This window comes from Candoia aspera, chromosome 10 (genome assembly GCF_035149785.1).
Source record: "Candoia aspera isolate rCanAsp1 chromosome 10, rCanAsp1.hap2, whole genome shotgun sequence".
Taxonomy (NCBI): domain Eukaryota; kingdom Metazoa; phylum Chordata; class Lepidosauria; order Squamata; family Boidae; genus Candoia; species Candoia aspera.
Genome location: NC_086162.1, coordinates 22,193,710 through 22,209,437, shown reverse-complemented (window position 1 = coordinate 22,209,437; position 15,728 = coordinate 22,193,710). Strand labels below are relative to the sequence as shown.

At 40.3% G+C, this 15,728-nt stretch overlaps 1 protein-coding gene across 2 annotated transcripts; it reads right to left on the bottom strand.

The window, feature by feature from the left end:
* Nucleotides 1–29: 29 nt before the first annotated feature.
* Nucleotides 30–11,070, bottom strand: CD79A (CD79a molecule). Of its 2 annotated transcripts, none has more exons than XM_063312116.1 (5): nt 10,908–11,070; nt 6,671–7,156; nt 3,279–3,397; nt 1,752–1,817; nt 30–1,365 (listed from the first exon to the last, which is right to left on the bottom strand). In XM_063312116.1, the coding sequence occupies exons 1-5, from the start codon at nt 10,960–10,962 to the stop codon at nt 1,243–1,245; spliced, it is 849 nt and encodes a 282-aa protein (XP_063168186.1). In that variant the 5' UTR covers nt 10,963–11,070; the 3' UTR covers nt 30–1,242. The 2 variants fall into 2 exon arrangements, with proteins under 2 accessions (XP_063168186.1, XP_063168185.1); XM_063312115.1 differs by having other exon boundaries at nt 1,752–1,820; nt 10,908–11,065.
* Nucleotides 11,071–15,728: the final 4,658 nt, after the last annotated feature.

Below are 15,728 nucleotides of genomic sequence, written 5' to 3'. Positions count from 1 at the left end.
AATATATCCAGGCCATAGATCCTGAGTCATAAAATAAAGTTTAGTTTATTAAAATCCTAATTCACAATCAGAAAAAGGGACAATCAAGTTATGGTTATATCACCCTAGGAATACAACAGGGCTTGAATTAAAAATGTTGCCAAGTGCTGAAGACTTATCCCATGAAAGTTGTTGGCACCCACTAAAGCCAAAACCCATGGTCTTTGAAATTTATCCCACCACCACAAATCTCATCACTTGTTTTTGCTGCTGTTTGCTCTGTGAAGAAAATGAGGAAAAGGCTTTATTCACAAGTCTGCAGTAGAAATAAAGCTATATTTCCCCCTAAAGAATGGGAAAGCATTAAAATGGCAAATAAACAGTGAGGAGAAACATTGCAATGGCTTATTCATCCGTGTCATTCCAGCCTGTTCCTTTTTAAAAAAAATTTGCAGATGTTACAGGAGTCAATGTTCTACCAAGGAGAATATAGACCTGTTGCTGGACTTCCTAGACCTCTTCTTACATCTTATTTCTTCATATAAAGCACCACAAATACCTTTATCCATTCATGTTCTTGCAGGGAAAATGAGACATTTGTTTATTTTACCAGGCTTATATTTAAAAAGGGTTATATGCAGCTACTCTAGACGTTGGGATGTGTGATGACATTTTTCTTTGTTTCCTTAGAGAGAACATACCCACTACACAATTAGCACCATCCACAGCAAGGTTTTTCTACAAATATGAGATAATCTTTCAAATGTTCAATCTAGAAGAGAAAATACTAATTTGCAATGAATACAAATATGGTTTATAGACATGCTTCTTTTCACACAAACTGAGAAGTTGAAAGCAAGCACAAGGAATGAATCAATTGTAAATGTCACCCTAGGTAATATTTAACCATTTGCTTATGTTTCAGAATCTCAGAGAGATGCTTTAAAATATTGGTAATCAGGAATCAGAAAGCGAATTATGAAATAGCAGATGAATATATTATCAGAATATTTTGTTTGGAACACCAAAGGATATCTTTTTGCTTATTTCATTTACAGTATTCTATTCAAGCCAGTTTTTGACAATGCAGAGCTCACTTCCCTACTGAAGATTAAAACTCTAATAATACAAATTATTCTCTAAAACCAGAAAGATACAAAATCCCTTCACCATTACATATATACACATCAGCAAGAGAAATCAAGAAAGCATTTTAAAATAAAATGTTCAATAAACTTTAGAAAATGACAAGCTTTTTTTAAATCATGGTTTCTCTGGTTTCTCTAGCTGTAAATCAATCACTTTGACGTTGCCTATATCTTGGTAGGTAGCTTGTAAACCCTTGGAGATGTCCTCATACATTGAGCAGTCATCCAGGTTCAGTCCCTAAAAAAGAGGGACAAAGCTCATTATTCTGAAGGTCGTACTGAGGAAGTCAAGGCTAACTCCTAAGCAAGCTGGTCTAACCTTGGATTGCTAAGCATGGACTGCAAATACAGCATATACAATAAAAAATAACACCAAATAGAAATTAACATCTTTCCTATTGTAAAAATAACTTCCATCATTTTTCCGTTACTGTACAAATATCAGGGATCCCTCTTGTGCACCACCGCCATGGCTCCATCTTGCTACACTATGTATTCCTGTGTCCTGAGTGAGTAGATTGCAACAGAACAGGCCTGCAAACAGGAATTCCTATTTCCACTGTTACATACAATACTACTTCATCTCCCTTGCTTCTGCAATATGCCTACATTCCATTGACTTACCTCATACAGGTTCTCTTCTTCACAAGCTTTCTTCTTGGCCTTCAAGAGGCGCTCATTTTCCCATCTCTTCTGCAAATGAGGCAAGAAGATGCTAGGATCCACTAAGAAGTGAACTAATAATATGCTTTAAGACCTATACTTAACTTCAGTTTTGGTGAAGTTAGTAAAAAATGCTTTAGTACTGTACTTACGTATTATACTATGCCCAGATAAAAAACATAGTCAATATAGGATGCTTAAGGGCCAAATGTGAGGGCCCTTAAGCATCCTATTGGGTTGGTTAGGAGGGGCATGCTCTGAGTCCCGCTGATCAGGGACTGCCATCCAGCAGTCCAGTTGTGCCTGCCCTCTAGAAGACCATACCGCCCAAGATTAGGATGATCCCGACCTGCTCGTGTTTCAGAAAGCCTTGAAGACCTGGCTGTTCCTGGGCATGGGCGTTGGGAGAGTAATTGAACCCACATTGCTTGTGTATGGCTTCTTCAGCATTCATTTTGTCATATGATTTTTATATCTATAGAGACATTATTTTTTAACCTTTGTTAGCTGTCCAGAGTCATATTAGTGAGATGGGGGGCATATAAATCAATTTAAATAAATAAATACAATCATCCAGGAAAAACTATTCATAGGCAGCTGGTAAACCAGGACACATGTTCGAATAGGCCTTGTCACATAGCTGAGTAAATTAAACTTCCAGATATAATGGGGAGCTTGGATACAGAGCTTCATTCTGGGGAATAAATGGGAAGAATTTTTTTTAAACCATTTCATTCAATATTTACCATAATAGAGTAGACAGGATTTATGCTAGCCATGGCCAACTTGTCCCATCAATATCTAAGCATATGTAAGTCCTGACTTAACCTCATATTTGTAGAAGACCAGTTTTAAGTTCTGCGCCCAGATTTTCATGTGAAAATGGGTATGTAACAACAAATATTTGACAGTTATTAGGGCACGGATTTAAGACACAGGATGCAGCTTGTTTGCCTATGCCAACGGTCTGGGCCTGATTAACCCCCAGATGAAAAACTGAGACCTACATATGATGCTTTGCATTCAATGATGGAAGAAAAGAGATCAATGCAATACTGCAGGAATATTCTACTAAAAGCAGGCATCAATCGAATCTTATCTTGAGAAAACAACTATACACTCCTCCCAACAAGTACAGCTAACAGCTTGTCTATGTGATATTCCATTTCATGGGAACAGTTAATTAGACTATTGCCAACTGGATCTGATGTGATATCCACACTGTGAAAAAAATGTTGAAAAGAAATCCAAAATATAACTCCAAGAATAATTTAGCCTCAGGAAACCTCCTAATGTCACTTTTCAAACAAGTTGATGTTTCCAGTAGACGGTCTGCTAGTGCATCTGTGAGGAAGCAGAACACGTTTTAACATAGTGATCAAAAGCAGAACAAGATCAGGTGACTGGAAACGACGCACACGTAGATTCCGAAAGGGGCACCACATATGCACGCGTGGAAGTGATGCGTGGAGGGAAAGAACAGCTCACCTTGAACAGTAGAAAAAGACCAGGACCAATGGCACAGATAAGTAGAAGGAATCCCTCTACTGTGATAATCTTGTTTTTTATGGATTCACTCATATTCAGGAAGGAGATGGGGCGAGGTCCTAGAAGACAGCCAGAAACAGACAGTTGATTTGGAAACCTGACAACATTCCTGGTCTTCCTATTTACCACCCATTTGGAATTCTGTTTTCCAGAATCATCTACAATGCCAACCCATCTTGCTGCAAATAATAGATACTGCACTACTATTACTTCCCTTGGGTCATTTTGTCAGATAGCATAGTGGCAAACACCTTGACAAAAAGACTGTGTTGACACAATAAACATAAGCAGGTCAAATATAAATCCCACAGCTGCATTTGCACAACATGCTAACCTTAGCTAATTTTAATCTTGGTTAGTGTTGTGGGACTTATCATACAGTGTAACCATTGTGTAACCACTGGCCATTTAGTTACTCTCTGGTTTATTATATTGTAGAGCCTCATTTGGCGCAGAGCGGTAGGAGGCAGTATTGCAACCGAAACTCTCCCCAGGACCCGAGTTCGATCCCAGAGGAAGGTGGATTCTTGGGTGGCCGGCTCAGGTCGACTCAGCCTTCCATCCTTCCGAGGTCAGTAAATGAGTACCCAGCTTGCTTGCTGGGGAAGGTGACGACTGGGGAAGGCAATGGCAAACCACCCCGCTATAGTCTGCCAAGAAAGCATTGCAAAAGCGTCATCCCTCCAAAGGCTCAGATGTGACTCGGTGCTTGCATAGGGGACCTTTCACCACACCCAGAAAATGGGTTAGTTAGTTCAGTAACCAGTTAAAGCATGTTAGTTAAACATAGCCAACTTGTGGATGTTATTTGCTTGGCACACTCGCCATTCTAATCAGCAGAAGATTAGATGCATTGATGTATGTATGTATTTATTTATCAAATTTTATCACTGCCCATCTCCCCACTCCCAGACCCAGTCCATTAACTCAAGTATCGATGAAACCAATTAGACTTAAGTTGGTCTTGCTTAATTTGCCCCATAATGTTGATGTATTATATGCACGTAAATGTCTCTGTATCTGTGCCCTTAATGCCTAGAAGAACGTAGATGACCTGGTACATGCGGTCTCCTAGAGCCCTTGCCTGCTCAGTTCTAAGTTCTCCTGTGCCAAACCAGGTGTCTGGGTTTCTCCTATGAGGAAGTCCCTTTCTCCAACAGGTTCTGCAGACACTTCCTGACAATTTAAAAACTTCAGATTACATGATGTGTGGGCTAGTGGTGCATCATATCACAGACAAGTAGCAATTTCAAAAAGGAAATGAAAGTTTCAATTCAGTGTATTGTGATGGAGCATATTTTTTTTAAAAAAAGACTGTCTGAGATAGTGTAATCTTGGACCAGACTGAAGGACAAACCATTGTATGGGGGATCAAAGTTCTGTGGAAGAGCATACAACTAAAAAAATACATCTCTCAATATCTAGAACTCATCTTAATTCCCATTCTCTGAATTTATTACAGTAACAACCCATACAAATACAAATTTCTGTAAGAATTTAGTTCAAGAACCTTGCAGTGATCCCTATCTGGCTAAGACCCCAGAGGCAATTTTTGAGGCTGCAATACAAGATGAGGAAGTGACTAGTTAACCCTTTGCTTCCATTAGTAACTAATAACTAGTAACTAATCTATTATTTCACCAATCACCGTATTCCAATTATTCTCTAACTGACACGAGAGGGACATATATAGCTTGTACGTTCCTGCCAAGGGATGAGGGATTTGATAAGGCAACTGGGAAGCGCAGACATTCTTAGATGGTTTTAATTATTTGGCAAGCCAACAGCATTGATCCAGTCTTCCCATGCTCACAATCAAAAGTTACTACAGTGGTTACCAATCATCTGTATTTAGGCTGCAATAATTTATATAAGGAAAGAATTTTTCACTCACCCATCTTCAGAGAGTGATACAGGTTTCTCTTTCCAATCTTTTTTTCCCCCTAGGATTTCTTGCTACAGTATATGAAGTCCACTGTTCGTTGTTGTCCCAATCAGTTTTAGACCTTATGTTTGTATCAACCAATACTAACTTCCTTATTAACTGTGTCTGGGCTTTCAGTCCTTCCAAAGGCCATTTCTATATTTTTCCACTGAAGATTTTATTTCTAAAGAATTGCCATAGAATGACTGAAGATGTCTTTGCAACTCAGGGACTATTAAGATAAGCTCAGAGCTGAAATAACTCTGTGTGTGTGTGTGTGTGTTACTGCACAATGAAAAGGAAAGATCTCCAATTTGCTGACAAATTAGGCATTCTTATTTTCTTAAACTTTCCCCCTAATTCTGAATGCTTTCAGATCTAACTGAATAAATAACTAATGAGAGTTAGTATGGTGGTAAAAGTGTTGGAATTGGACTTTGATTTTAGCCTATGCTCAATCTCAGCTCAGTGGGTGACTTTGGGCCAGTCATTCTCGCTTAGTCCAATGTGCCCCACAGAGTTGTTCGGGGGGGTGGATAATAGATAAAAATATACCAAATAAAAATGCTAAATCTAAAGGTTGCTGGCTGTGCTAAAGATTCTGAGAAGAGGAAAATGCCAAGTACATATTGAACACGGGAAATCAATAGTATTTCCTTAAAATGCATCAATAAGATTTAATCTTTTAAAAATGATTTTTTTTAAAAGTCTGGGAGTCCCTTTCAATGGTAGAAATGCATTTGAATACGTAGGTTTTACTTCTGAGGAAACACACGTAGGATTGAATAATAAGTTTTATGTTATTCAGTCTTCCTTGCCAAGGTCCTATTCTTCTGTCATACATCAATTACTCTCTAAACCAGAGTAACCTTTGAAGACAGTGACTTGCACAAGATTGTCCAGGAAGATTTACCCCTTAACAGAACTTCGAATCTTCAGTCCAAGCTTAGCACACTATACACTTCATAAACTTGTTGAGTTAAACCCTGGAGGATGAGCTGTTAGAGGAAAGGCATTATATACATCTAGCAAAGATCAGTCCTCAAACTTCCTAAGCGCCATCGACTAGCCTGTACCTGGCTTTTTATGTTGAGGTCTAACCTAGTCTCTAAAGAAGTCTATAATGCTGAGAAAGGTGGAAAGGTGGTGGAAAGAAAGAGAAAAATGGAGCAACCAGCAGCAAAGTGTACCTACTGGATTATAAGGGAACTTAGCGCACCATTGGAAGACCCTGGAGCCAATCTATCTATGTGGTCATTAAGAATCAACACCGACTTGATGGCACATAGTCAATCGATCGATCAATCAATCAAAAACTGGGACCAACATCTGTACATCATCTGTGCCCATGCTATCCTTTTGCAGAAGATAACCATTCAACCCTTATTAGTATGAGGCTTATACTCACTTCTGACCCATAGGTATGTTCCACATGATTTCCCCTGACTGCTGCCAGCATATACAAAGCAGTAGTACATCCCAGTATCATTCTTTTGGGTCTGAGGGAAGGAGAGTGTTGACAAGCCGTAAGCGGTGTCTACAGAGATCTTGTGGTGGTTGGAACTGTGGACCTCCAAGCTGCTGCTACAATTTGGGAAGCAAGATTTTCTCCAGGAGACCTTTGCCTCGCTTGGGGCCTTAAATCTACACTCCAGAGTGGCAGATCTCCCTTCAAAAATTATTTGAGAGGTATCTACAGGTTTCACAATTATGGGAACCTGGGAAAGATGTTCCATCAAAGACTTGGAATTCTGAATGTTATTCTCCGCTGCCACAGTCTGAGTAGTTAGAACGCGGTCTTTTGTTTTTCCAGGATTTTGATCGGTGCTATCGACTTGCTCTCTTGCTGGAATTACGTTAGTGGTATAAATAGTTAGGTTTCCATAAATACAACCTGCAAATGGGAGAAGGGAAAAATGTTGGTGTACAATGCACATTGAAGGAAACAATGAGATTACAGCAGAACCAAAATATAGTACATGCAGAACTATTTACATTCTCTGTTTACATTGTCACTGCCTAGAAGGATCGTTTGTACTTGTATGGGAACATATGACTTTGATTTTGGGAGAGTGATTATTGGCATGCACTGGGTAAAACTTGACAATATATTGTATGCAATTTCATTTAATGTAAGAGCTGTTAATTGCAAAAATAATTGATTATTGATTGACTTCTCACATGCTTAGCCCTAGTTCCTTGAATGAAACACAATTGGCTACGTTTTACACAATACCCTAAGCCACAAACTAAAGTTTACCAACCATAGTGGTGGATTCACCCAACACACCGACTCATAAGTCAATAAACCACAGCAATGTGAGAACCCAGTCTGGATCTTTTATGGCAGCTGGACGCATGAAAATTTAGAAGGTGGACCAGAGGAAATCTCACTGAATATTTGTATGTCAGGGTAAAGAAGAAGGCCAGCACAAAAATTAAAAAAAAAAAAGATCACTCCCACCCACCTTCGTTCCCCAATATATCTTGCAATCTTTCCAATAACAAACTCTCCCCAGAGTTCTTTCCCTGCGGGTAAGACCACTGAACCACATCTCCATGATAGAACGCTGCCCCTCTAGCATCCCTTGAGGGGCTGCTGCTGGTTTTAGTTCCTTTTTCCTGCCTCTGTTGACAGGAAACAGAAGAGAGCCACTTTTTGAAAGGGGGAAATTTTATGGCCCACCGTTGGAGGTATGCAGAAGACTTGCAGAATTAGCTGGAACCAGATTTGAGAAGTCTTCTCGGGGACTGTAGCTCTCAAAGTGAGTGCTGTCCAGAGATGGCCTTGAAGAAGAAATTCAACCACCATGGTGTAAAACCAGCTTAGCCTGGTTAGACAGAATGGGGTGAGGAAAAAACTCAAGATTGCCCTGGCTTGATTTTCTTTAATATAAGACAGGAAAGAGAGAATCTGTCAGGCTTTCAAGAGTGTTATTAAACCCTCCAGAAAAAGAGTTCCAATGGTTCATGTATTGTCTGTTTCCTGACCTGGCCTACATTGGAGGGCTGACAGGGCTTAAGGGAATATTGGTTTAGAGCAGTGTTTTTCAACCTCAACAACTTTAAAATGTGTGCACTTCAATCCCAGAATTCCCTAGCCAGCCATGCTGGCTGGAGAATTCTGGGAATTGAAGTCTAAACATTTTAAAGTTGCTGAACACTGCTTTAGAGAAACCTTTAAGAAAAGAAACTATGGACTATGGAAAGACCTGGAAGTAGGTCTCACTAACCCAGTGGAATGATGTCTGAGTCAATATGCAAATGACTGTACTGTACATTCTTGAATATTTATTCAGGATACAGTAATCACCCTTAAACTCAGTGGTGTTGGTCATTAGAAATGTACTTCTGATCAATACAGATATCATTTGTCAATAAAGACATCATCTGTCTCTTTCAAAGTCTTGTCCTAAATCTTTACAGATATTTTACTTATCTGATGTTGAGGCCCAAATCTACTCATAAAGGTTCAATTTGAAAACTTCTCCCAACAACCTCTATTGGATAATGATGCCAAATCAGTGTACCATAAGAAAGTTTATTCGTTATGTTGATGGATGAACAGTTAATGGTATTTAGTGTGAATAAACATAACGATCTTCAATGCTGATTCCATCATTGGGGATCTTGCTTGTGCCTCCATCTTGTATTCTTAACAAAATACTCATAAAAGCATGAATAAAAAAGCAAGAAAAAATATACTAAGCCACAATATGTTTTTTTGTCTTTGGCTTAGCATTGTGAGGGAGGCTTGTCTGAATAAACCATAGTTTATTTTGACAGGAAATGACAGCCTGATTCAGTTGTTGATTTACTGACTGCATTGTAATTAAGTATGATGTGCAAACAACAATTCATGGTGTGTTTTCCTGACATTTCTGGTTGGTTTCTGGGTCCTGTTCAAGCCTCCAGCTAAGCAATGGTTGTGCAATATAAAAATAATTTAAAAAGTCAGGAAAGCAACCCAGACACTGGCTCAACAAGCAAAGATTAACTCTCTTGTTCCCAGCTTGTTCAATATGGTTTGTTTTAAACCAGATGTGTATATATCCAATAGATATTGTACAGTATCCATTTCATCATGTTGCAGTAATTTTAATTTCTACCTTTATCTACTAAGGATACAATTCTGTACCAACTTATCTGGATCCAGGCACCTATTGTCTAAGATTGATTTGTTTCTATGTAGGCTTATATAAGATTCTACAGGCAAATATTCATTTCAACCCACCCTTGCCCCTTTACTTTTTTTAGGGCATTAATTTTTTTTAGAAATACAACCAGAATGTTCCCTAGAGGCAAAGATAACTAGGCTTAGACTCTCATACTTTGGGCACATCGTCAGGAGAGACCGATCGCTTGAAAAGGACATCATGTTTGGTGAAGTCAAGGGCCAGCAGAAGAGAGGAAGACCTTCAATGCGATGGATTGATACAATTACCGCAACAACAGATGCAAACATTGGAACAGTCAGGCCTATGGCGCCAGACCGAACAGCATTTCGTTCTGTTATACGCAGGGTCACCATGAGTCGTAAACGACTCAACGGCAACTAACAACAACAACATTTTTTTAATAAGACTTTTTTATTAAGGACTCCTCGACACAAAACCTGAAGAGACATATCGATTAACAAAGAGGTAAGATGACCTCATCTGAATGTTTAAAAAAGTCAAAATAAGGGGAGTTATAGTGCTTCTCTTCTGGGACAGGGATTTTTATAAGGCAAACTGGGAGGTTATAAATAATTCAATATAGATAATTAATTAACTAATCAAGCAGTTTTAATTCAGCAGTTCCATTTAAATATATTGTCAAATTGAATCTTCAGTATGAAAATGCCTTTCAAATAGCAAAGAACAGAGAACAGAGGAAACGCCTTACGTGAATCCAGGCTAATATTCCACTTGCTTTGGTCTACCTAGAGATACAAAAGATTGACCCTTGCACTATTTACATATGACAGATTGTTGCCAATCCCCTTGTAATTATAAGAAAAGCCCTTATTACTTCCAACTTTGTCTCTTTCATTCCGTATAACACTTCACTTACAGCCCCGCCTATTAAAATTAGTCTGTCCTGAAACTTCTTTCAGGACTGATGGAATGCCTTCATCTGGAATACCTCTTCCAGGTTCGGGTACAATGTTCACGTTTTAGCCTACAATAAAGAAAGCCAGTTTGGTGTGGTGGTGAAGATGCTGGAGTAGGGGCAGAGAAACCTGAATTCTAGGTCCTCTCTTAGGCATGAAGCCAGCTGGGTGACTTTAGGCCAGTCACTCTCTTTCAGGAAGAAAATAATAGCGAAGCCACTTCTGAAAACGTTGCCCAGAAAACCGCAGGGACTCGTCCATGTCGTCATCAGGAATCAGGGCCACAACAAACATACACAAGCCTTTCCCATTTATGAAACTGATTGACTTCTGGGATTTATCTTAGAACCTAGAGCATAGAATTGCCCAATCTTACGCCTATACCTTCCAAGCTACCATCCCCATTGCTCCTTGGTCTTTTAAAGACAGTTTAACGCAAAACAAGCAGGTGAAGCTTTCCGTGAAACTAATGAGGAAAGAGTTTTACCTGGTAGAGTTTGCTACCAGTCTGGATCTCCACATTTTTTCACAGCCTCCAATAGTACCTTACCTGAAAAGACCCCCAGGAGAAGCAGAGAACAAAGATGATATCGACCAACTTCCATCCTGTTAATTATCCTACTGCTACGATTGTCCTCGGCATCTGTGCAACTGCTGGACTTCAGGGTTGTTTTAGTTGTTCATTTTTCTTTTCCTGTTTTAAGCAGATACCAGGCGATGCGCCTGGGTGCTCCCTTGCTCCACCCAATGAAGAAGTTGGTCTTCTTCTTTTCTTTTTTTTTTGCTATGCAGTGAAGCTTCAGTTTTAGGTTATCTATGTAGAGTGCCTACAGAAAGGATAGCCAGAATTCTGTCCCTAGGACATTCACAGCTAAAAGCAAGAATTGCTATTTATAAAGTCCTCTGCTAGCTGTTACCTGCCTGGCAGATTGGAACATACTGAATCCCCTCACTTGAAAACATTTGGGGACTGGAGAGGGCGGATGGAATGAACAAGACTTGACGCCGAATCCTCTTGGAAGAGCAAGGGACTTGGAATCTTGTGGATTCCAAGGGTCTCTTTTGTGCCAAACAGCAAGTAATGTTCCTCCACTTGGGGAGAGAGCATGCTGAAGACCAGAGGAGGTATAATAGAGACACTGAGACATCATACTAAGCAAGGTGGAAATCACCATTTTCCTGCTAGGTTGCAAGAGGGCAATCTTAGAAGATTCTTGAGATTACCAGAATGGTTCAGCAGCACATGGCCCACTGCATAAACCTTCTGCCAAAGGGAAAAAAACTCCCAGAGTTCCCCTACGCTTGTGGGGTTTCCATGGGCATAGTGTGCTTGGAGCCACTGGTGTCAACTGGCTGCCTTGCTAATGAAATGTCTTTGCTGCCAAGAGGTTCCTTCTGCCCCATCTCATCTTCTCCCTTCACAACTGCCTTTGGCAAGGGTTACTGTTGTATTCTTAAAATACTGTATGTAGATTCATAAGAGAGGCAAACTGCCCTGGTGCAATTCCCAGGATGTCTGCTGGTAGACTTACTCCATCCTGAATGCACATAAAACAAGCACCTCGGAGGCTTGATTTGCAATGATTGGGAAGCGGAAATTAGAAGTGTGGCAATTCTAACAATTGATATTAATGGTTTCTACTTATAATTAATATTATAAACAAGATGTTTAATTGTTTTAACATACAATCATATAACCAATTATATGTTGATTGTAACCATAATAATTACACTAATACTTTTTAGGGACATTTTCTCCAATAGCAAAATAGAGACAAAACAGGGACACCAGAAACAGGGACAAAGGAAATACGGGGGTGTTGTTCACACAACATACTTTAATGCAGTTAGGGAAAGACTGGGTATGTTATTCACACAAGAAACTTGGTTAATTTTAACTCTGCTTAGTTTTTTTGTGGGGTTTCATGTTACCAGTCCACCTTTTGTTAAGTTTATGGTTTAGTATACTTTGTGAACCTAGAGAATAAATTAATTCAGTAACCTGGTTAAGGGGTTGTTTGAATAAAGTCTCTCTGCTGAATTGAGGACATGTATAGGTAAAGCATCCCTAACCATTTAAAAACCAATCAATCAAGAGTCTGCTTGTTCTAATTTATTTCCAACCTCCCACTGATAAAAAGCTACAAATCTAGTTGACATAAGAATGATCTCCCTTTGCGGAAAATCCCATTTTAAGATTGCTTCTACAGATTGCTTTTTTTAATACCCTGGCACCATTTGTAGCATTTGCTAAGCTGTTAATGTGTGTTTGAAATGGCAGTACAATGTTCTTTTTTTTTGTCCTTTTACAGCATGTCACATATTTCCTTTCCATAAGCCTTACAGCACAGGTCTACGTCATTGATTAAAATAATGCAAGCTGTGTACAAACTAAGAAACTGGATCATCTAACCAACCTTATCAATTGAACCCTCTCCTGCCCAAACCCCTAGACCAACAAAATTGTGCAGGAGGTTATGGAAAGAAATAGCAGAGAAGGCCTCCTGTATTGAACGTGAGGTCAGAAAAGGGCAGGATTAGCAGACATACGCAAAGGATCAAATTCCAGCCTGATTCTTCCTGAGTTCAAAGCCACTCAGAATATCATCGGCCTCTTGAAACTGGATGAAGACAATGAATTTGGTTCGTACCACATGCTAAGCCAAAACCTTGATTTAGCACAAGGGTGTGATGGCACAAAAGCTGGCAAAAGTTATTTACCTGCAAAGCAGAAATGGCTGAACATGGCTCATATTTATCCCTCCCTCCAATACCCCACTGATTTCTTAATGGAGCGTGGCAAGCAGGGACGGGTTTTCACGTCACTAGTGTCCTACTTAGTATTGGGTAGAGCACTGTTTTGCAACCTTGGCAACTTTAAGATGTGTGGACTTCAACTCCCAGAATTCCACGCTGGCTGGGGAATTCTGGGAGTTGAAATCCACACATCTTAAAGTTGCCAAGGTTGAAAAGTCCTGAGCGAGAGGGCACTGGAGCATTGCATTCTTTGCTCCATCAGTTTGTTTGCTCACTTATGTGCAATTCATTGTCAGTGACGCTAAATTTATTTATTTATTTATTTATTTATTGAATTTCTGTTACTGCCCATCTCCCCCAAAAAGGGGGACTCTGGGTGGTTTACAATAAAATCAGGGATTAAAATCATAAAAATACAAATTACAATATAAGCAACCAATAAATAAAAATAAAATAGATACAAAATCCAAGGAGGGAAGAGCTCATTCACGGGTGAGGGATCTATGGTGTGAGCCACCCCCAGGAAGAACTATTGCCCCTCCCACCACAGGCAAGGTGGCAGAGTCAGGTCTTCAGATTCTTCCAGAAGGCCGGGAGCGATGGGGCCTCCGGGGCAGAATATTCCAAAGGGCGGGTGCCACTGCAGAGAAGGCCCGCCTCCTGGACCCCGCCAGATGGAATTCTCTTGCAGACGGGGTCCTCAGCATGCCCTCTCTGCATGACCAGGTGGGATGGGTCAATGCTATGGGGATGAGAGGGTCCCTCAGATAACCTGGCCCCATGCCATGTAGGGCTTTAAAGGTCATCACCAACATCTTGAATTGGACCCACAAGCAAACTGGAACCCAATGCAGCTCACGCAGCATTGGTGTTACATGTGCCGATCTTGGGGCACCAGTAACTGCCCGCGCGGCCACATTCTGAACCAGCCGAATTACAAATTACAAGACTGTAACAGAGCGACAGTATCCAAACTAGAGATCCAGATGATCCATCACTGAGCCCTAGAGGTCTCATGACTCAGATGGACCCTCCACAGCAAGTATAGAAGGAGGCTTATTACAACACACCCCAAACTTGGAAAAGGACCAAAATATTAAGGCAAAATAAAAACAAAGGTTTGATGCAGATTCTGTAGAACTTATTTCAAATTTGGGCAACTTCACATTGAAGAGGTGAGATTCATTCTTTATTTTTAGTTTAAGAACACCATTCATGCATATCTACAGGCCTGCCATGAAACGAATATAAGTTTGTAATGCCTATACTTGAGCCTGAATGTGCAGGGGTTCCCCAAGGACTGAAAAATATTTCAAGGGTTCCTCCAGTGTCAAAAAGTTCTGAAAGGCTGGTACAGAGTATATCCATCAAGTTGGGGAAACCTGAAGAATGCTGTACAATAGATTAGGCTAAACTTTAACCTGAGCTTTAAATGCAATTTTTGATTTAGACAGCTGGAGTTGCTTTCTAAACATCATGGGTGTCTAGGTCTGTGTGTCAAAAGAGTCAAGATGGTGGTTGTGGCTTGCAATCAACACATGTGAAAAAGGGTGGGGCTTCAATTGCACCCACCATCTTGCCTCTTTGGGCCCCCTCCCTGCAGCTGCTCCTGTTAAAATACATTTCCCTGAAGATCAAACTTCAGCAATTCTATTCCTTTCTGTGCTAGTCTTTTTGAAGATGGAAAATACATGTCTGTATTTCACCAGCAGAGGGAGATCATTACTATCACTGTACCGGAATTGACTTCTGCAGAAACCAAGGTCCTCATTTGCACATAAATGTGTACGAATCTGCCCCGGCAAACTCTTCTTTTCTGCTGTCTCCCTATGCTATTAACTTTCTCTCTTCTCCACCCCATGAGCGAGAAGGCTTAAGCCACCCTTAGCAGCATTGCTGTTAAAATATTGTAGTGCTTTCCTTCTTATTCCAACCTCAATCCAAGGGCAGGCTCAAGGTCTGGAAATGGTGTTATCACCCTTATCTTGGAAGGGAGTCAGGTGACCGGCAGGAACTGGGGGCAGAGGCAGAATAAAGATAGGCAACAGGAATGGCAAATGTCATCATGCTGGTATTTGTTTATGCAAAGATTTGGTGGCAGCACACCAACTCTGCAGTGAGGAACAACCTCAGGGTAGAACCTTCTCTCCTTGACCACCTGCCACTGGATTGGGGATGGACAGTTCTGAATGTTTGCTTTATCAGCAATGTAAAATATGTTTTTTGGGACTCAGGTCATTGCCAGCAGAAGTTAGATGACAGTGAGAAGTGAATTGAATTTATTTGCCACTCTTGTGCTTTTTGATTTAGACTAGTGTTTCTCAACCTTGGCAACTTTATGGTGTCTGGACTTCAACTCCCAGAATTCCCCAGCCAGGATGCCTGGCTGGGGAATTCTGGGAGTTGAAGTCCACCCATCTTAAAGTTGCCAAGGCTGAGAAACACTGGTTTAGATGAACCTCCAGCATTATCATCACAGAAAGATCAACCAGATGTTCTTCTCTTGCATTGCATGCAACTATCACATGGCACTTGGGTAGTTAATATGGTTATTCCATCTTGGTAACAGACTCTGTTTAACCCCTTCTAAATGGTCCATGGGGTCACGAAGGGT

Coding starts and splice junctions, on each gene's coding strand:
- CD79A (XM_063312115.1), bottom strand. CDS start 10,962: ATGGAAGTTGGTCGATATCATCTTTGTTCTCTGCTTCTCCTGGGGGTC. Junction 7,157..10,907: donor TCTCCTGGGGGTCTTTTCAG/GTAAGGTACTAT, acceptor TCCCATTTGCAG/GTTGTATTTATGGAAACCTA. Junction 3,398..6,670: donor AACATACCTATGGGTCAGAA/GTGAGTATAAGC, acceptor GCTGTCTTCTAG/GACCTCGCCCCATCTCCTTC.